The sequence below is a fragment of the Apodemus sylvaticus genome, chromosome 4, assembly GCF_947179515.1.
Source record: "Apodemus sylvaticus chromosome 4, mApoSyl1.1, whole genome shotgun sequence".
NCBI lineage: Eukaryota > Metazoa > Chordata > Mammalia > Rodentia > Muridae > Apodemus > Apodemus sylvaticus.
This window is the reverse complement of record NC_067475.1, coordinates 2,113,337-2,135,267: the sequence shown is the minus strand read 5'-3', so window position 1 is coordinate 2,135,267 and position 21,931 is coordinate 2,113,337. Positions and strand designations below refer to the sequence as shown.

General features: G+C 40.6%; 1 protein-coding gene across 1 annotated transcript in view; it reads right to left on the bottom strand.

Moving 5' to 3' along the window:
• The window catches only part of Lrrc7 (leucine rich repeat containing 7), a 412,448-nt gene that overhangs the window by 104,722 nt on the left and 285,795 nt on the right, over positions 1–21,931 (bottom strand). Inside the window, exon 10 of the mRNA XM_052178844.1 lies at positions 18,807–18,879. Within this exon, the coding sequence (XP_052034804.1) occupies positions 18,807–18,879 (73 nt within the window). The remainder of the gene's footprint in view (positions 1–18,806; positions 18,880–21,931) is intronic.

Genomic DNA, 21,931 nt, shown 5'->3' with positions numbered 1-21,931 from the left:
GGAGACCTGGCACGAGAGAATTCCTGAGGTGGCCCTATCCAGCGAAGCTTCGCAGAAAAAAGGTGAAAATTAATGGTATCTGCACGGTAAGCAACATAGAAGTTAAAACTAGCGCTAGTGAATTCGTGTCTATCGTTGTGAGTGCAAGGAAGAGATACAGTTTTTCAAGCATATTGTGTGCACCCGACACAGGAGTTGCTTGGGTTAAAAGGATAGGAAAAAATGGGACAGGAAAGTTCGCGCGAGATCTGCGCACGCAACATTCAAGAGTTGCTTCAGGCAAAAGGGATTGGGTTTGAAGAGGAAAGATTAGAAGATTTCTTGGACCAGATATATTCCTGTTGTCCTTGGTTCCGAGAAAAACGAACGTTAAATGAGAGAACTTGGCTGAGAATTGGTAATTCGCTAAAGGCAGCCAAGGCAGACAATATCACCCTCTGCCTTTGGACTCTGATTAAGGACATCATAGATGAAGGGAGTTTGGAAGAATTAGGTGTTATTCATGAAAGTGAGGATTTTCAAGTAAAAGGCCATGTGGAGAGGATCCCTGTTATAGAAAATTCTCCACAACCTGAGTCTCGTAAACAAAGAGACAGTTCTGATGAGTCTGTGGTTAGGAAAAAAATAGCTCATCCCGAGAAAGGAGCAATTGAAGTTCATGGAGAAACTTGGCCCTCTGTAGCGCCATCCGCGCCGCCTGTGACCTTGATGGCAGAGGCCGAAATCCAGAAGGATATGCAATTACAAAAGTTAGAGTTTGAAATTAAATTGCAGAAATTGACTAATGAGTTACAGGAGCTAAAAAGGGTCTCTAATACTAGAGAGAACAATAACTCGGAGACCCGCCAGTCGCCATTAGAAAGAGTTATAAACCAGGCCCGCGGAGAGGGGCAGGATACGTCAGAAATCTTAGCTTTTCCAGTCCTTGAGATAGAAGACCAGGACAATGTGGTCAGACAATATCAGACCTTGGAATTTAAGGTGATAAAAGAGTTAAAGCTAGCCGTAGCCCAGTACGGCCCGACAGCTCCCTTTACACAGGCGTTGTTGGATACTGTGATTGAGTCGAATCTAACTCCACAGGATTGGAAAACGCTGTGTAAAGCTACGTTGTCGGGGGGAGATTTCTTGCTCTGGAGTTCTGAATGGCGTGAGGCTTGCAAAAGAACCGCTGCCACTAACACTCAAGCAGGCCATCCAGAATGGAATGCGGAGATGTTGTTGGGGGAAGGCCTATTTGAAGGAAATAATAACCAGATTGGGTTTCCCATCGCAGTGTATGCGCAGATTGCGGTGGCCGCCCGCCGTGCTTGGACTCTGTTACCAGCTAAGGGAGATATTAGTGGAAATCTAACAGCTGTGAAACAGGCTCCCGACGAACTCTTTCAGGATTTCGTAGACAGATTGCTGAAAACGGCTAATAGAATTTTTGGAAACTCTCAGGCAGAGAATCCGCTGGTTACGCAACTAGCCTATGAGAATGCTAATGCGGCCTGCCGAGAGGCCATTAGACCCCAGAGAGGAAAGACAGACCTAGCCGGTTACATTCGCCTTTGTTCTGAGATCGGTCCTTCCTATAATCAGGGTTTAGCTATAGCTGCAGCGCTGCAGGGAACAACTATTCAAGGAATTCTGTCACAAAGACGAGGAAATAGGAGATGTTTTAAATGTGGTAGTCTGGGTCATTTTAAGAGTGATTGTCCTGATAATAAGCCCAGTATAAACGGGCAATCAGGTGGTCCACCAGGAACGTGCCATAAGTGTAGAAAAGGAAATCAATGGGTTAAGAGAGACAAGTCAAAAAATAACTTCCAAGGTAGACCCGTGTCGGGAAACGGGGGGAGGGGCCAGCCCCAGGCCCCGATGCATCAGACTGTCTGTGGGGCACAGCTACTGCCGAGCCAAGGAAATCCATCCTTGACCTCACCAGAGCTACACCAGGAAGTGCAGGGCTGGACCTCTGTTGCATCTGCAATGCCGTACTAACTCCAGAGATGGGAGTTCAGGTTTTGCCCACGGGAGTTTTTGGGCCATTACCTGAAGGTACTTGGGGATTGTTGTTAGGACGAAGCAGTTCTACTGTGAAGGGACTACAGATTTATCCAGGAGTCATAGACAGTGATTATGAGGGAGAAATTAAAATTATGGCTGCTTCCTCTCGTGGTGTCATAAGTATTCCAGCTAATCAAAGAATTGCCCAGTTAGTCTTGGTGCCCTTACATGCACTGCCTTCCAAATTCATTAAAGATAAGAGAGGGGAGGAGGGCTTTGGCTCCTCCGGAGTGTTCTGGGTTCAGTCTATTACTAATAAAAGACCTAACCTTAAATTGACTATTGAAGGAAAGAGTTTTGAAGGATTAATAGATACGGGAGCTGATGTTACAATTATTAAGGGACAGGACTGGCCGTCTAATTGGCCTTTGACAGAGACCCTAACGCATCTGCAAGGAATTGGTTATGCAAATAATCCGAAACAGAGCGCTAGACTTCTAACTTGGAAAGATGCAGATGGAAATTCAGGACAAATTCGGCCTTTCGTGATGCAGAAGTTGCCTACCACGCTCTGGGGCAGAGACCTGTTATCTCAGATGAATTTAATTCTGTGTAATCCTAATGAAATTGCCTCTAAGCAAAAGACAGTGTCGGAGGAATCCGAGCCTACTCGGGGGCTTGGATATGAAGGACAAGGCACTAGTAGGTTTAAAAACCCCCAGGCAAACCCTAACTCTAGAAGTCTGGGGCATTTTCAGTAATGGCCACTATCTCTCCTGCACCCCACGCCGATAAAATTCAATGGCTTAGCGACATTCCAGTGTGGGTTGATCAGTGGCCTTTAACTAAAGAGAAATTGGAGGCTGCCTCGCTTTTGGTGCAGGAACAGTTAGAGGCAGGACATCTGATAGAGTCATTATCTCCATGGAACACGCCGATATTCGTAATTAAAAAGAAGTCCGGCAAATGGAGATTGTTACAGGATTTAAGAAAGGTAAATGAAACAATGTTGCCCATGGGAACCTTACAAACAGGTCTTCCATCTCCCGTGGCTATTCCAAAAGGGTTTCATAAAATAGTCATAGATTTAAAAGATTGTTTCTTTACCATTCCTTTGCACCCTGAAGACTGCAAAAGGTTTGCGTTCAGTGTTCCTTCTATTAACTTTGCAGAGCCTATGAAAAGGTTTGAATGGACCGTGCTTCCCCAGGGCATGGCAAACAGCCCCGCCTTGTGCCAGAAATTCGTAGCACAGGCCATTCAACCTGTGAGACAGAAATGGCCAGATATTTACTTTATCCATTTCACAGATGATTTTCTAATTGCAGGAAAAAATCCTCAGACCTTGCTTTTATGTTTTAGAGATTTGCAGCAAGCCCTGGTCGCTAAAGGGCTGCAGATAGCTCCAGAGAAGATTCAGATTCAGGAGCCATATAACTATCTAGGTTTTAAACTTACGGACCAGTCAATTTTTTCCCAGAAGATAATTATCCGCAGGGACAATTTGAAAACTTTAAATGATTTTCAGAAATTATTGGGTGACATTAATTGGCTTCGGCCGTATTTAAAACTTACCACAGGGGAATTACAACCTTTATTTGATATTCTTAAAGGAAATGCCGATCCGACATCCCCTAGGGTATTAACTTCAGAAGGACTTTTTGCCTTACAGACAGTGGAGAAGGCTATTGAGAACCAATTTATTACCTATATAGATTATTCCTTACCTCTGCATCTGCTAATTTTTAATACTACTCATTCGCCTACAGGATTATTATGGCAAAAGGCTCCTCTGATGTGGATTCATTTGAGGGTGTCTTCTAGGCGTAATATCTTGCCATATTTTGAAGCAGTGGCCCAAGTAATTATGCTTGGTAGAAAGCAGGCATTGACTTATTTCGGTAAGGAACCGGACTTTATTATACAACCTTACAGTGTAAATCAGGATGAATGGCTAAAACAGCATAGCACAGATTGGCTGCTGGCTCAGATTGGTTTTAAAGGGTGTATAGACAATCATTATCCTCAAGACAAGTTAATAAAGTTTTTAAATATGCATGAGGTCGTATTTCCAAAAATGACATCTCTACAGCCGCTGCAGAATGCACTCCTAGTGTTCACAGATGGTTCATCAAAAGGAAAAGCCGGATATCGTGTTAACAATCAACAGGTGGTCGTAGAAACGCCTGGGTTATCTGCTCAGTTATCAGAGCTTACAGCAGTGCTGTGTGTTTTTCAAACTGTAAATAGTACGTTTAATCTCTTTACTGACAGTGCTTATGTTGCATTTTCGATACCGCAACTAGAAACCTGTGGCATGTTTAATTTTAATACGCCAGCTGGATCCTTGTTTTCACAATTGCAAGGTATCATTCTTGCTAGAAAAAATCCTTTTTATATAGGACATATTAGATCTCACTCGGGTCTCCCTGGACCTCTGGCTCAGGGCAATGAATGCATTGACAAAGCACTAATTGGTCAAGTCTTGGCACTCACACCCATAGAATTGGCAAAACGTGATCATGATAAATTTCATCTTTCGAGTCATACGTTGAGACTCCGCCATAAGATCACAAAAGAACAAGCTAGAATGATCGTAAAGCAATGCCCTAATTGTCTCACTTTAGCACCAGTGCCCCATTTAGGGGTTAATCCACGTGGCCTGGTGCCCAATCAAATTTGGCAAATGGATGTAACTCACTATGCGGAGTTTGGGAAATTAAAATTTATACATGTTTGCATTGATACGTGCTCAGGACTTATTTTTGCTTCCCTGCATACCGGAGAAGCCTCTAGAAATGTAATTGATCATTGTTTACAAGCCTTTAATACCATGGGAGTACCCAAGGTCATTAAGACAGACAATGGACCAGCCTACACTGGTAAGAACTTTATCTCATTTTGTAAAGAATTTAATATAAAACTTAAAACTGGAATTCCTTATAATCCAATGGGGCAAGGAATAGTGGAGCGCGCCCATCGCACGCTTAAAAATTGGCTTATTAAAACTAAGAAGGGAAATTTATATCCCCCTCGGTCCCCAAAGTCACATCTTGCCTTTGTTTTATTCGTTTTAAATTTTCTCCAAACGGATGCGGAAGGCCAGTCTGCCGCTGACAGGCATTGGCATCCGGCTACTTCCAATTCCTACGCCATGGTTAAGTGGCGGGATCCTTTAAATAATTCTTGGAAAGGCCCAGACCCCGTTTTGATATGGGGAAGAGGCGCGGTATGCGTTTTTTCACAAGAACAGGACGAGGCGCGTTGGTTGCCAGAAAGATTGGTAAGACAAGTGGATTCGACCCCAAAAACGGTTGGTAAGTATATTTAGGTCAGAAGGCTGTTTTCCAAGCCGCCCCACTCATTTGGGGAGATATAGTTCCTTTGTCTCCTTGCAAATTAAGTTGCAAGCCAGGCCTTTTGCCTGAGTGGATTCCACCCCCAAACTGTAGGTAAGTATAATTAATTCAAAGGCTGTTTTTCAAGCCACCTCCCAGTTGCTTGGGGAGGCATAGTTCCTTTGTGTTCATGCAAACTAAGTTGCCGGCCAGGGCTCTTCCCTGAGGCCACTGAATTTCAATTAAACCAAAAACCGGTTTGACCTCCCAAGACTAACCAGACAGGTTCTCTTAATCTCCTTTTATATTTGAAGCAGATAACACTCAGAAGACGAAATTCCTTCAGCAATGGCCCTAGGTGGAAGATGGGTTGCCTTTTCAGCTAGCCAACGCTTAGCCGCAGAGAATTTACTCTGCCAGTGGAAGTCCTCGGAGATGAGGCTGCTTGATACTCGGAATCATGCGTGTTTGTTGTCACAACAAACATGGGCATCAGTTGAGGTGCGAGGCGAGGCACTGCAAGGGAAAGGGAAAAAATTCCTGGCTCCGAGTTTCCCTGAAAAGCACGCCCAGCTGCATGGGGGTTTGACATCGTAAGACCGTCCTGAAAAAGGCGGTCTAGCCCCCCCCCTGAAAAAAGATGTCGGTAACACTTAAGGGGGCTGTGGCCAATGCTTTCACTCACTGATGAATGCCCGTCATCCATTGGATGAACTTAATCATTTCCACTGAGTGGTTTTAAATTTAATAATTAAGGGGGAATTGTACCCTTCCCCCCCTGCAACTAGTTGGCTAGCGGGCACCCAACTCTTCCGATGGCTACCTCCGGCCTTTGTTCTACAAACAAAGGGACTCCACACCTCGGCTATCGACACCGCCCCCAGGCCGGCGTTCACCTGAGCTCTCAGGCAGTAGGCAGACGACCCGCTGAGACTTGGAGCCAGAGAATTCACAGCACCGCCTTTGAAGCTACCGACTTCTGGGGGGTTGGCCGATCCCCCAAATGTCTATAAAACCTGTCTTCAATTTATTAAAAGCAGTCTTGACCAGAATCCTAGGCTTGACTCAAATCCCTTGTCTGTGTCCCTGTTCCCCAAGATTCTTTCAACAGGTAACCTGGTTCACATGTAGCCGCTGGCGGTTACACTACCTACTGACCTTTTTTTTTTTTTAAATTAAATCCCACATGCTCCAAGTGATACTAAACAATACTAAAGCATTGTCTGACCAGTCAAAGCTACAAAATATTTCATGAAGTGGGAGGATTATGTACAATTTCAGTTTAGCTATAGCAAGATGCTGTGGCCTGGTGGGGGCAGTAGGAGAGATAGATGTGCCTCATAGGTATCATAATAACCTTTGTACTTTAAATATTTTATGTGTTTTAATATCACCAGTGAATTCCATGTGATTACTTCTTTGTTTTTCTCAATAATCTGTGAATACATGTGAAGGCATCTATCATTGGGGCAATATTCTTAATTTGTGCATTTCAAATCTCCCTAATAACTTCGACCTGTAATCAAGCACAGCAGTGTAGTACAGCCATCTTTCAGTGACTGTCAGATGGAATTATGACAGCACTTTGGAAAGATGATAATGGGGCTGAAGGATTTTTACTGCTAAACTTGGGAGAGTGGCTCCATTGCAGAGCTCTTATCTGCTATCTATGAAGGCATGTGACTGTCCCTTAGCACACAAAACAAATGAAACAGCAAAGCAAAAACAACAAAATGAAGCAGAACCCTGGTTGCTTGGTGACACCCTAACACATAGTATGATTGTACTTGGATGTATGGTAATGCTGGTATAGGCAGACCTTTTGTGCTGTTAGTCACACAGAATGCAACACATGTAAAGATGTACAACAGATACTCCTGATAAGGACAGTAAACAGTCTACTGTGTAAAATATTTACTAGGCTATGCTTTTTTTAAATCAGTATTTTGGAGGGTATTCCTTCAACTTTTTCAAAAGTTCAGTGTTGCCCTTGTGGAAGGAAGTGCCTCTATGTTCACACAGTGATATAATGCATATCCTTGTTATCAAGTAATTCTTGGTTGCTCCATGACTTTGAACAGTTTATTCCCGAGGACTCTATAAAAAAACTAGATGACTGAGTTGATAGCTCAGTGGGCAAAGTTTACTATTCAAATATAAGGAGCTGAATGTGGCCTCCAACACCCATATAAAAAGGCTGAGCATGATGGCTTGAATCCCAGCAGAAGGGGCATGAAGACAGGAGGATCCTAGGGTTTTCTATCAGCTAGCTCAGTCTATTCAATAAACTCCATACCAATGAAAAACTGTGTGTTAGACAGACAGGCAGACAGAGAGTGCCTAAGGCACAACACCTGAGCTTATCTTGTGGCTTCCACATGCAGGTGCACAAACAAGCATGTGCACCTTCACACATTTTCATTCATGCACATATACATATACACATACCCATATACACAAAAGTCTGTGAAATACTACATATCTCATTCATTAACATTACACTTTAAAGGTTTCAAATGTGTATTTTATAGACTGAATAGTTATTTTCTTCCAAAACTTGTGTGCTGATGTTCTGCCCTGCCCAGTGTCATAGGACTGGGACATGGAGCTTTAGGGAGGTAATGGAATAAGATACAGCCAAAAGACTGATGAGAAAGGATCTTCACACTCCCATGGGAAACAGAGAGGTCACAGGACCATAATAGCACAACAGCTGCTAGCCAGCCCCGTGAAGAATACTCTGGTAAAGACTGCATTGCTAGGTACAGACTCTTCAACCATCTAAATACATGTGTGTTGTTTCAGACCTCAGTGGAGCTATTGCTCCAAAGAGATGAAGAGACACATCATTACTTCATTCCCAAGGGAAAGCAGAACATTTTTCTTGGGAATGATGAGGTCAGATCTTCATGCTTGACTGGCAGTCTCTTTACTGACTGAGTCATTTTTCCAGCCCTGAATTACACTTACATGCAAAGTAAGTACATTTTTCTGAACCAAACCAAACCAGACCAGACCAGACCAGACCAGACCAGACCAGACCAAACCAAACCAAACCAAATCAAACCAAGTAAAACAAATACCCCCTCAACAAGACTAAAACCAAAACCCTGGGAGAAGTAGTGCCATTGTTTTATTCCTGTTATAGTCAGTACTGATTTTCAAGTTAGTTTTAGAGGAGTTAGTCCAATCTACTGACACTTTTCTTATTTCTTCCCTGAAACAATAATCAAAGGAATATAATAACACTAAAAATCTCTGAAAAATGAGTTATTGTGATGGAATTCTCAACCTCTGCCCTTGTAAACCCAGCCACCGACCTTTGAATTAAGTGTTCCCATTTATCTTTGTTAAGTATCTCTCACACTTTTAGGAGAGTTACCAATTTTAGCGAAAAGAAAATTAAGTATGTGTTAACCTGGCACCCACTTCACTTGCATAATTTCCCCATTTTTCATTTTGTATTTTCATTCTGAGTCAAGGCAATTAGCGAAAAGTCAGAACATTAGAGTTCTAAATAGAAAGACACATCCATTACCCACCCTTTCTGCTTGATACTCTCTACCTCTTAACAACAAGCACAGATCCACAGAGAACTCCGGAGAAACAATTTACCAAAAGCAAATTAGGTACCATCATTTGTAGAAGCTTTATAAAATTTCGGAGCTGGGATTTAAAAACTACCTTAATTGAGATTCATTATACAATTTATGAGTTGGAACTGAAGAGTAAGATAATCCATAAAATAAGCCGTAATAAACTGTGAGGAATGGAATGTAAAATCCAGGCTTGGTAGCACTTTCATGAAGGAACCACAGGGAGAGAGAACATTTTATGGTGGACATTTTGGTAAGGAGTGTAAGGGAATCACAAGCAAGTAGTGTTTAAACTCATGCCTAGAACCTTGATACTCAGGGCTGTCTGTGTATCAGATGTCTCCTGGACAACTGGGATTGGTATAGAACTCTAAGCCCTATTATTCCTATTAGATCAGAGCTTGTTTATTAAACAAGATTCCCAGGAGCCTGCGATGGCTGTTGCAGTTTAAAGGCACAGACTTACAAGATGTAAAGCAGCAAGTCTTAGGAAGAGGAGTACAAACTATTCTAGGTAACATGTAAGACAGGACCAAGGAATCAGACAAAGTTTGTTTCAATGGAAGTTGAGAACAAGGGAAACCTAGAAACAGGCAGAGCAGTGGGACAGATGTGTGTCAGTTGTCATAATCAGGCCAGTGTAACCTGTGTTTATGTATTTTATCAAGAGCATTCTTAATTTTATAACATTCCAGTAATTTGTATAAAATTTGTATCAACAAAGCCTGTACTTTTTCATTTTCTCCCTCTCTTCTCTTTGTGTACTATGGAGTTTAATTAGGGATGTCTACAGAAACATGGGTAACTCTGTTACAGAAGTATGGACAGCTTATCAAAAGCAGACACTGAAAATAATGTCTCTACCTTCCCCAGCAACCACTAACTGTCTATAGATTTTCAGGAAGTTGTGGGGCAAAGCGTACTTTTTGCATTCCGGGGAGGCAAGGAAGATGGCATTTATGGTTGGATGTGCAATATTCCTCCAAATAGCTGAAGACTGCATCCCTCATGTAATGTATCAGTGGCAGAGCTCTCGGAAGCAGCTGGATCATGTGGGTTCTAACCCTGTAAAAGAACTTATGCATGGATGGATCCATAACCTAATGGGTGACTGAGGTGGAAGAAGCTTTAGAAAGTGGGTCCATGTGGGGGAATATTCAAGAGTGTGCTGTCCCCATTCCTTTCCTCTCACTCTGCATTTGAACTACTGTGAGTTAAGCAGCTTTACTTTTCTGACATTCACAGTGTTCTGCTGCATCACAAGACCAGAGCAACAGAGTCTTGTGACCATTCATTGAACCCACCGATACCATTGACCAAAACAAACTTCCTCTTTTAAGTTGATTTTCTCATAATGATAGACCAGCACAAGTGGTTACTGTACATAGTACTCTGACATCAGAAAGAGAGTCTAGGACTAGAGACAGTAACAGTGGGTGATAGTGGTTTTTGGTTCCTGAGGTATGCAGTAGGGAGAGTGTCAGGTGACAGCAAAGCTGGAAGTGGCACTGGGAATATACACTAGAGGGCAAAAGCCTGTGACCATGGACTTCTAGGTACTCTTGCTTTCTCAGCGAATTGTGAATCTTCATGTACTCTTCAGAACACATTTCTTTAGGACAGCACCTTTATCTTTTCATCATAAATTAGACTTCTTCATGGTCACTTAGGAGTCCCATTAGAGGTGATGCCTGGGTCTAAGAACACTCTACCAATGAGTTACAGTAGCCTGAGAGTGGATCTCTGTGTCTACACAGTCCATGGTGATCAAAAGCAATGCTGGTAACAGTCAGTTCAAGTAACAGATTTCCTTTCAGGAGGCACCTGCCCTGCTCAACTCTTAGATATTGCTTCTTTGATCCAGCACAAGTGTTTCTTCTGGCTTTGTGGTATCTGAGAATTTCATAAGAACCTGCACTTTCAACCTGGAGACTCAGTGCTCTATCTTGTTGGTACTTATAGATACTGTGTTGCTCTATTTACTACCTCTCAATCAACTTGAGAGCTGATAGCTGACTGGTGATCATGAAGTCTGGTCCTTTTGAATATAGTAATATAAGTGCCTGCATTGAGTTGCCATTTGACCAGCACTGGTTTCTCCTTATTTGTAAGTCAAGGAACCTGAGTTCAAAAGCCAACTCTAGTTGAGTTTGTGCAATACTACCTGGCTGCTGGGAAGGAGGTGGAGAGGTGTAGTCCTGCAGCAACTAGCATGAGACAGATCTTGCACTGGGGAAATGCAGACACTTAGGGTGTGGACTGCCAGCTTGGGTAGGAACTGGTCCTAAGTATGTTTGGGATTAAACCAGATGCCAGAACCTAGTTTATACCTCAGGTGATAAGAGGCCAATAGAGTCTCAGAACCACACCTAAGGGCAGGAGCTACTTCTCTGGGAAACCAAAGTCAGGTGTCCTTTCCTGCTGAGAAAGCAGTTCTGTGCCCATTGGATTGTCTTATCTAATCTCTTGATTTTGTTTTCAAAAAAAATCAAGGAATTAGTTTGTATAAAAAAATGCAAAGTTGTCAGCAAAATGCCAATCACAGCCTTTGTAGTGATAAATAACTTTGAATTCAGCTCCCTTTTGTTTGACCCAATGAAGAAAGATCAGTGTCTAAGCATATAATTGGGAAGTGAATTTTGAAGAAAATCAGACTGATAAGAAAAATTGCTTTTATTCAAACCTCAAAGAAGCACATTTCTCTCTGGTAGGAGAAATGGAAATAACTACAGAAGCATACTGGATGGTCTGGATATTTTGTCAGTGTTTGAGGCTTTTACTGATCTCCAAAATAGAATGTGTACATTTACATTTTTGAATTGTTCACTCTTCAGAGGTGATCTTTCCAGACAAATGGCTGCTTATCCACTTGACAGAGGACAGATGGGACAAGAAAAGGCAGGGATAAATTCACCACTACAGGATAAATAAAAAATCTATCCTGTAGTGGTGGTGGCTCATTCAGGTATCCTTAATAGTAATAAACATAGCTTTTTATTTTATTTTATTTTTTTATTCAATATATTTTTAATTTACATTTCAAATGATTTCCCCTTTCCTGGATTCACCCCTCCCTGAAAGTCCAATAAGCCTTCTTCCCTCCCCCTGTTCCCCAATCAACCCCTTTCTGCTTCCTTGTCCTGGTATTTCGCTACACTGCTGCACTGAGCCTTCCAGGACCAGGGGCCTCTCCGTCCTTCTTCTTGGGCATCATTTGATATGTGAATTGTTTCTTGGGTATTCCAAGCTTCTGGGCTAATATCCACTTAACAGTGAGTACATATTTGTTCTATTGTGATTGGGTCACCTCACTCAGGATGACATTCTCCAGTTCCACCCACTTGCCTAAGAATTTCAGGAATTCATTGTTTTTAATTTCTGAGTAGTAATTCATAGTGCAAATATGCCACATTTTCTGTATCCATTTCTTCGTTGAGGGACATCTTGGTTCTTTCCAGCTTCTGGCTATTATAAATAGGGCTGCTATGAGCATAGTGAAACATGTATCCTTATTACATTCTGGGGATTTCTATGGGCCCAGGAGTGGTATAGCAGGGTCCTCTGGTTGTATCATGTGCAGTTTTCTAAGGAACTGCCAGACTCATTTCCAGAGTGACTGCACCAACTTACAACCCCACCAGCAGTGGAGAAGTGTTCCTCTTTCTCCACATCCTCGCCTGCACCTGTTTTCTCCTGAGTTTTTGATCTTAGCTATTCTGACTGGTGTGAGGTGAAATCTCAGGGATGTTTTGATTTGCATTTCCCTGATTACTAAGGATGTTGAACATTTCTTTAGTTGCTTCTCCACCATTTGATATTCCTCAGGTGAAAATTCTTTGTTTTTCTCTGTACTCCATTTTTTAATAGGGTTATTTGGCTCTCTGGAGTCTACCTTCTTGAGTTCTTTGTATAGCTTGGATATTAGCCCTTAGTAGGATGTAGGGTTGGTAAAGATCTTTTCCCAATTTGTTGGTTGCTGTTTTGTCCTTTTGTCAGTGTTCTTTGCCTTATAGAAACTTTGTAATTTTATGAGGTCCCATTAGTCAATTCTTTCTGTTGTTGTTTTGTTTTGTGTTTTCTGAAACAGGGTTTTTCTGTGTAGCCCTGGCTGTCTTGGAACTCACTCTGTAGACCAGGCTGGCCTGGAAGTCTGAAATCCATCGGCCTCTGCCTCTCAAGTGCTGGGATTAAAGGTGTGTGCCACCCCTGCCCGCCCATTTGTCAATTCTTGATCTTAGAGCATAAGCTATTGGTGTTCTGTTCAGAAACTTTTCCCCTGTGCCCATGTGCTTAGGCTCTTCCCCAGTTTCTTTTCTATTAGTTTCAGTGTCTGGTTTTATGTGGAAGTCCTTGATCCACTTGGAGTTGAGCTTAGTACAAGGAGATAAGAATGGATCAGTTTGCATTCTTCTGCATGCTGACCTCCAATTGAACAAGCACCATTTGTTGAAAAGGCTATCTTTTTCCCACTGGATGGTTGTAGCTCCTTTGTGACAGATCAAGTGACCATAGGTGTGTGGGTTCATTTCTGGGTCTTCAATTCTATTCCATTGATCTACTTGTCCGTCACTGTACCAATACCAAGCAGTTTTTAACACAATTGCTCTGGAGTACTGCTTGAGGTCAGGGATACTGATTCCCCCAGAAGTTCTTTTACTGTTGAGAATAGTTTTAGCTATCCTGTTTTTTTTTTTTTTTTTTTTTTTTTTTGTTATTCCAGATGAATTTGAGAATTGCTCTTTCTAACTCTATGAAGAATTGAGTTGGGATTTTGATGGGGATTGCATTGAATCTGTAGATTGTTTTTGGCAGGATGGCAATTTTTACTGTATTATGCCTGCAAATCCAAGAGCATGGAAGATTTTTCTATCTTCTGAGGTCTTCTTCGATTTCTTTCTTCAAAGACTTGAAGTTCCTGTCATACAGATCTTTCACTTGTTTGGTTAGAGTCACACCAAGATACTTTCTATTGTTTGTGGCTATTGTGAAGGGTGTCATTTCCCTAATTTCTATCTCAGCCTGTTTATCCTTTGAGTATAGGAAGGCTACTGATTCGCTTGAGTTAATTTTATATCCAGCCACTTTGCTGAAGTTGTTTATCAGCTGTAGGAGTTCTCTGTAGAGTTTTTTGGGTCACTTAAGTATACCATCATATCATCTGCAAATAGAGATAGTTTGACTTCTTCCTTTCCAATTTGTATCCTTTGACCTCCTTTTGTTGTCTAATTGCTCTAGATAGAACTTCAAGTACTATATTGAATAAATATGGGGACAGAAGAAATCCTTGTTTAGTCCCTGATTTTAGTGGGATGGCTTCAAGTTTCTCTCTATTTAGTTTGATGTTGGCTTCTGGTTTGCTGTATATTGCTTTTATCGTGTTTAGCTATGGAACTTGAATTCCTGTTCTTTCCAAGACCTTTAACATGAAAGGTTAATGATCGTTTTGATGTGTTTTTGGATTCGGTTGGCAAGAATTTTATTTAGTATTTTTGCATTGATATTCATAAGGGAAACTGGTCTAATGTTCTCTTTTTTTGTTGGATTTTTGTGTGGTGTTGGTATCAGTGTAATTGTGGCTTCATAGAAGGAGTTGGGTAGTGTTCCTTCTGTTTCTATTTGGTGGAATAGTTTGAAGAGTATTGGTGTTAAGTCTTCTTTGAAGGTCTGATAGAATTCTGCACTAAAACCATCTGGTCCTGTGCCTTTTTTGGTTGAGAGACTGTCAATGACCACTTCTATTTCTTTAGGGGTTATGGGTCCATTTAGATGTTCTATCTGATCCTGATTTATCTTTGGTAGTTAGTATCTGTCTAGGAAATTGTCCATTTCATCCAGATTTTCCAGTTGTGTTGAGTATAGGCTTTTGTAGTAGGATGTCATAATTTTTTTGAATTTCCTCAGTTTTTATTGTTACTTCTCCCTTTTCATTTCTGATTTTGCTAATTTGAATACTGTCTCTGTGCCCTATGGTTATTCTGGCTAAAGGTTTATCTATCTTGTTGATTTTCTCAAAGAACCTGTTCCTGCTTTTGTTCATTCTTTGTATAGTTCTTTTTTTTTTTTTTTTGTTTCAACTTGGTTGATTTCAGCCCTAAGTTTGATGATTTCCTGTCTTCTACTCCTCTTGGGTGTTTTTTTCTGTTTTAAACCTTTCAGGTGTGCTGTTAAGCTGCTAGTGTATGCTTTCTCCAACTTCTTTTTGGAGGGACTGAGAGCTATGAGTTTTTGTCTTAGCACTGCTTTCATTGTGTCCTATAAATTTGGGTATGTTGTGCCTTTATTTTCATTAAATTTTAAAAAGTCTTTAATTTCTTTCCTTATTTCTTACTTCACCAAGGTATCATTGAGTAGAGCATTGTTCAGTTTCCATGTGTATATGGGCTTTTTGTTGTTTTTGTTGCTTTTGAAGACCACCCTTACTCCATAGTGATCTGTTTGGAGGCATGGAATTAGTTTGAACATCTTATATCTGTTGAGGTCTGTTTTGTGACCAATTGTATGGTCAGTTTTGGAGAAGGTACCATGAGGTGCTGAGAAGAAGGTATATTCTTTTGATTTAGGAGGAAATGTTCTATAGATATCTTAGATATCTATAGATATTTGGTCCAAAACTTCTGTTAGTTTCACTGTGTCTCTGTTTAGTTTGTGTTTCAGTGATCTCTCCATTGAGGAGAGTGGGGTGTTGAAGTCACCCACAATTATTGTGTGGGGGTACAATGTGTGCTTTAAGCTTTAGTAAAGTTTCCTTTATGAAGGAGGGTCCCCTTGTATTTGGAGCATAGATGTTCAGAATTGAGAGTTCTTCCTGGTAGATTTTTCCTTTGATGAGTATAAAGTGTCCTTCTTTGTCTTTTTTGATGCTTTTTGGTTGAAAGTCTATTTTATTGGATATTATAAATGCTACTCCAGCTTGCTTTCTGGGACCATTTTGCTTGGAAAATTGTTTTACAGCCTATTACTCTGAGGTAGTGTTTGTCTTTGACACTGAGGTGTGTTTCCCATATGCAGCAAAATGTTGGGTCTTGTTTATGAATCCAGTCTGTTAGTCTATGTCTTTTTATTGGGGAATTGAGCCCATTGATGTTGAGATATTAAGGAATAGTGATTGTTGCTTCCTGCTATTTTTGATGTAATTTTTATGTTTATGTGGTTCACTTCTTTTTGGTTTGTTGAAAGAAGATTAATTTCTTGCTTTTTCTAGTGTGTAGTTTCACTCCTTTTGTTGTTGTTTCCTATTCATTATTCTTTGAAAGGCTGGATTTGTGGAAAGGTACTGTATAAATGTGTTTTTGTCATAAAATACCTTGGTTTCTCCATCTATGGTAATTGAGAGATTTGCTAGATATAGCAGTCTGGGTTGGCATTTTTGTTCCCTTAGTGTCTGTATGACATCTGCCCAGGCTTTTCTAGCTTTCATAGTCTCTGGTGAGAAGTCTGGTGTAATTCTGATAGGTCTATATGTCACGTGACCTTTTTCCCTTACTGCTTTTAAAATTCTTTCTTTGTTTAGTACATTTGGTGTTTTAATTATTATGTAATGGGAGGAATTTCTTTTCTGGTCAAATCTATTTGGAATTTTGTAGCCTTCTTGTATGTTTGTGGGCATCTCTTTCTTTAGGTTAGGGAAGTTTTCTTCTATAATTTTATTGAAGACATTTACTGGCCCTTTAAGTTGGAAATCTTCACTCTCTTTTATACCTATAACCCTTAGGTTTGGTCTTCTCATTTTTTCCTGGAATTTTTGGGTCAGGAGCTTTTTGCATTTTTCATTTTCTTTGACTGTTGTATCAATGCTTTCTATGGTAACTTCTGCATCTGACATTCTCTCTTCTAGCTCTTGTATTCTGTTTTTGATGCTTAGATCCATTACTCCTGACTTCTTTTCTAGGTTTTCTATGCCTTTGTGATTTCATTATTGTTTCTACATCCATCTTTAGATCTTGGATGGCTTTTTTTTCAATTATCTCACTTGTTTTGTTGTGTTTTCCCTTAGTTCTTCAAGAGTTTCTACCTGTTTACTTGTGTTCTCCTGTATTTCTTTAAGGGAGTTATTTATGTCCTTCTTTAAGTCCCCCATGAAGCCCTCCATCAGCATCATGAGCTGTGATTTTAAATCCAAATCTTGCTTTCCTGGTGTGTTGGGGTATCCAGGACTTGGTGTTGTGGGAGAATTGGGTTCCGATCATGCCATATTGTCTTGATTTCTGTTAGCAACATTCCTACATTTGCTTTTTTTGCCATCTGGTTATCTCTGGTGTTACTTTGTCATGCTGTCACTGGCTGGTGATTGCCGTCCTATGTGCCTGCCAGCCTATCTCAGCAACCCTGGGTGACCTGTGTTCCCCTGGCACAGATTGCTGTGGTGCTGCTGAGTTCCTGGGTGCAGGTGGATTTCTGTTGGGGTGTGTCCCAAGCGATATTCTACTCAGGTGATCCCTGCCTACTAGTCTGCCCCTCTACACAGTCACAGGAACAAAGATGGCGGCATCTCACTTCTAAGCACGGGACTCCCTCCAACCATGTCCCTGCAGGGCAGATGACTCCCGGCAGGATAGGTGCCCAGCTGGCTGGCCATGACATTGCCAGGTTCCTGCGTGCAGGTGGATTCCTGGTGGGTTGTTTCCCAAGTGATCCTCTACTCTGGTGATCCCTGCCTATTAGTCTGCTCTCTACACAGTTCTTGGAGCACAGATGGTAGCACCTCACCTCCAAGCAGGACTCCTTTTACCAGTCTCCCTGCAGGGCAGATGACTCCCAGCAGAGTAGGTGCTCAGCTGGCTGGCTGTGTTGCTGTTGAGCTCCTGCGGGCAGGCAGAGTCCTGGCGGGGTGTGTCCCAAGTGATCTTCTACTCTGATGATCCCTGCCTATCAGTCTGCTACACATTCACAGGAGCAAAAATGGAGGTCAGCTTTTATTTATTTTTTTTAATTGAATCTTTTTTCCCTGAGTATACTGAACTCTCTCATGTGAAAGGGCTTAGATACTTCACATCAAGAAGAGGTGGCCAAAACCTGATGGAATGCCCTTGTAGGGATGACCCCACATGACTTCAGGTTGGAGATGTCTTGTTCTGATATCTCATTTCATACATTGTCAATAAAATCATTTCAGTTAAACATAGGGCATACATAGTCTATAAAGTATTGTAAACTAAATGCTATTAGCAATTTAAGCTAAAATCAGTTAATAAAAAATGTGTAGTATATTTTATCCTTTAAGATAATGTTGAGATTTATCTTTGAGATTTTTTTTTAAGATTTATTTATTTCCTATATGTGAATACACTGCTGCTGTCTTCAGACACATCAGAAGAGGGCATCAGATTCCATTACAGATGTTTGTGAGCCATTGCTGGGAATTGAACTCAGGACCTTTGGAAGAACAGTCAGTGCTCTTAACTGCTAAATCATCTATGTAGTCTCAATTTTTTTTAAGTGTTGGATAAGCAAATGCTTTCTCTCAGGTATCAAAAAATATATCAAGCTTCTCTATATATACAAAATTATTAGAGTTTAATTTCAATATATACTTATTACCAGGACTTAAAAACTTGATTCCCTTTTACAAGAAATAGTTAACTGAATTTATGTCTGCTACTCAGTAAAAAAATAAAACAAAACAAAACAGATTGATACTTTCTGGAAAATACTATTAACAGTGTAATTGCAGATCTGATCATCACTTGCTTGAGAAAGGTTCATGATTGGCTATTTTTCATTATGCTTTATAGCAGTATCTGATTCTGTGGTCAGATATAAGGTATGTATAAAGATGTATATAAACATCAACTGAATGAAACACAATCTAAATGAAGAATCTGCAGCTATGCTTTGATATTTCTTGTCACACCCAGGCTGACGGGCTGGTTTGGGTACTTACTTTCCGATTGTGTTGGGTAGCATTGTAAGTTGATTGTCATCTACTTTTAGAGTTGTTAACTTTTTCAGCAACCCTGAAACAGAGAAGAAAAATGTAATAATACCTTGGAGCAGGAAATAGCATAGAAGGAAATCAGTGGATCAGTCATGATGAATACATGGTGTTCTGATTGGCCATATTCTGATCTGCATATTACAACACACAAGCAGAAATAGACTAGCTTGGGGTTTTCATTATAAAAAATTCACATATCAATGGGAATAAATAACATCAGAGCAGACAAGTTCACACACGTGTCAAGAGATGCACTCATATCTCCTGTTCCTATTCTTCTGCAAATGGACTAGTATAAACATTTCAAGTAAGCGTATATTTGATATTGAATTAATTCCCAAGTTCCAATAACTAATTTTCTTGTTGTGTTACAGACTGGAAACAGATTTAAATGGAGTATAACAACCAACAAGATATAAGGAAGGTCCTGCAATGAAGTTCTTATGATTACAGACTTGGAAAATGATCACACATGAGTCATGCTCTATGAGATTCCAGAAATGTTGAACTTAATCAGTGTTGGAACAAAAACAGTGTGATTTTTAATGCATCCCATAGAGCTGAGCATGGATTAATGTTAATCTTTTTCATATGTATGTGGGAGAGGTGTATATCCTTTTGTGTATGTGTTTTTGCATGTGTGCATGTGTGTGGAGACCAAGGTTGGTGTCTGGAGTTTTCTAGGATTGCTCTTATACCTTCTTTTTTTATTGAGACCAGTTATCTCTGTCTTACCTAGACTGGGTGATTTTTATTTATCTGGCTTGAAGGTTTACTCTAGGATCTTCTTTCTGCACCTTCTGAGGCTCAGATTACAAGTAGACTATCGTTTATCTGGGTGCTTGGGATCTAAAGTCTAGTCCTCACTTGTCTGGCAAGTATTTAACCCTGAGCTATTGCCTTAGCTCCATAGCTCTTATTTCTTCACTGTCTAATCTGTGCCCTTCACACTTTTTATGGATTGCTCTGCTATCACCTTAATGCGCAATCACCACACAGTAATGGGAGAACAACCACTTTTGGCAAAAATCACCCCTCTTACCCAGCCATTATATAGCCTGTAAATCAATGTGGCTTAAATAGCCAAACCCAGGGACAGAATATTAATACTTGGCTAGCTTTTGCTTTATATGGGAACTATGTATGTATGCTGTAGATCACTGAAAGTTTTTCATAAAAATGTTAAATTCATGATCAAACGCCTTTTTGAAGAATGCCAACTTTAAGAAAATTAAACCATTTTCTTTTTTTTTTTTCTTTTCTAAATTCCTTGTTTATATTCCAAATGCTTTCCCCTTTCCTGGTTCCCCCTCCCCATATGTCCCATAAGCCCTCTTCTCTCCACCCATTCTCCAATCACCTCCCTCCTTTTTCTCTGTCCTGGTACTCCCCTACAATGCTGGATCAAGCCTTTCCAGGATCAGGGTCCTCTCCTTACTTCTTCATGGGAGTCATTTGATATGCTAATTGTGTCTTGGGTAATCAGAGCTTCTGGACTAATTAATATCCACTTATCAGTGATTGCATTCCATGTGTATTCTTTTGTGATTAAACCATTTTCTTTAACAAAGTTCTTCTAGGATTTTTTGATGTAGTAATATGAAAATGTGATCCTCTGAAACTACCGTGAAATTGTGCATGCACATGTATGTGTGTGTGTATGTGTGTGTGTGTGTGTGTGTGTGTGTGGTGTATGTTTTCTGTGCATGTCTTTTTCTGTGTTTATGTCCCCACATACATATTGGTGTTGACATTAATGCTTTGTGGACATAGTGTCAGGTCATGTCACCCCTTTTAGTATTCTGATAGTTTTTTTTTAAAGGCAGAGGAAGTCACATGAAGTATGAAGTAAAGCTGTGGGTGACTTGAGATTCCAGTACAGTTACATTTTCTTTAGTAGTGAAAAGGAGTGTCCTTGATGTCAGGTTCCTATAACAAAATGCCTGCAACATGGTAGCTTAATTCATCAGTTTGAAAACAATAGCATGTGGGAAACATGACATTCACACTATGCAAATTTATCTTACCAGTCTGAATATCTACTGGCCCATTCATCTCTAAAAGGTATCTGAATCATTTTAGCTCCCCCAGTATATGTTTTGAAACATCAGATCTGGGAAGTAAAAGGACACTCGAGCTTGTTTATGAGTCGAGCCATGAATCACAGTAGAATATTTTGTAGCTCATAGCCCTAATCAGACTGCTGTGCTTCAGCTGACTTGTGGAACTATGGGAGTGTTGTTGAGCTTCTTTACCTCTGTGCTAGGTCACAAGAAGCTGAGGGTGGATGGCAGAAAGGTGAGCAGAAACCAGGAAGCCAGGTCATCACATGCTTTTCCAGAAGATCTGAGGCCTCTGGTATGAAGCAATTGTAAGGCAAATTTGAGCAGGTGTGGATTCAGGGAAATGTTTTCTGTGCAGATTGGAGACATGGCTCCCATATGGATCTTTACAGGAGAGGCAATCCAGTCCTTTTGGCTTTGCTGGAGTTTGTGGATTTATGTTCACAGGAACATTCTGATGCCCTTGTAGTACCCAAGCATTTAATCTGGATTGATTTAGAGCCTTGGTAGGACTCTGATTGTGGGACAACCACTATCTTCACCAAGGCTTGTGTTTTTTTTCTTACTCTCCTGTGTTTGCTCTCCCTGAGTTCTCTTTCTTTTTATATGCTCCTTTGAAATACTGGCAAAAAAGGATGAGGAGAACAATTATTGTGATTGTAGATATTCTTGTATAGAGACATAATTAATGTGAATGCACCAAACGTTAAACTAGCTTTTTTATTAAAGTAGACATTTATTTGGCATTTGTACACATTGTAATAGTGCTTTGAAAGCAAATGGCTGTGTACTCCCCAAGTCTAAGTTCTTACAGGAGCTGCCACTGATTGAATACTTGGTATGTCAGAGCCTTTCTGATAACATTGTATTAACTAGTGAGCTCCTCAAAATGAGTACGTGGTGCTTCTCCCACACAGTAATGAGCAAATGGAGCACAGAGATACATGTCTTTTTGAAGGTCACACAGCTGGCAAGCAACGTGAACTCAGGTATCTCGACTGTGAAACC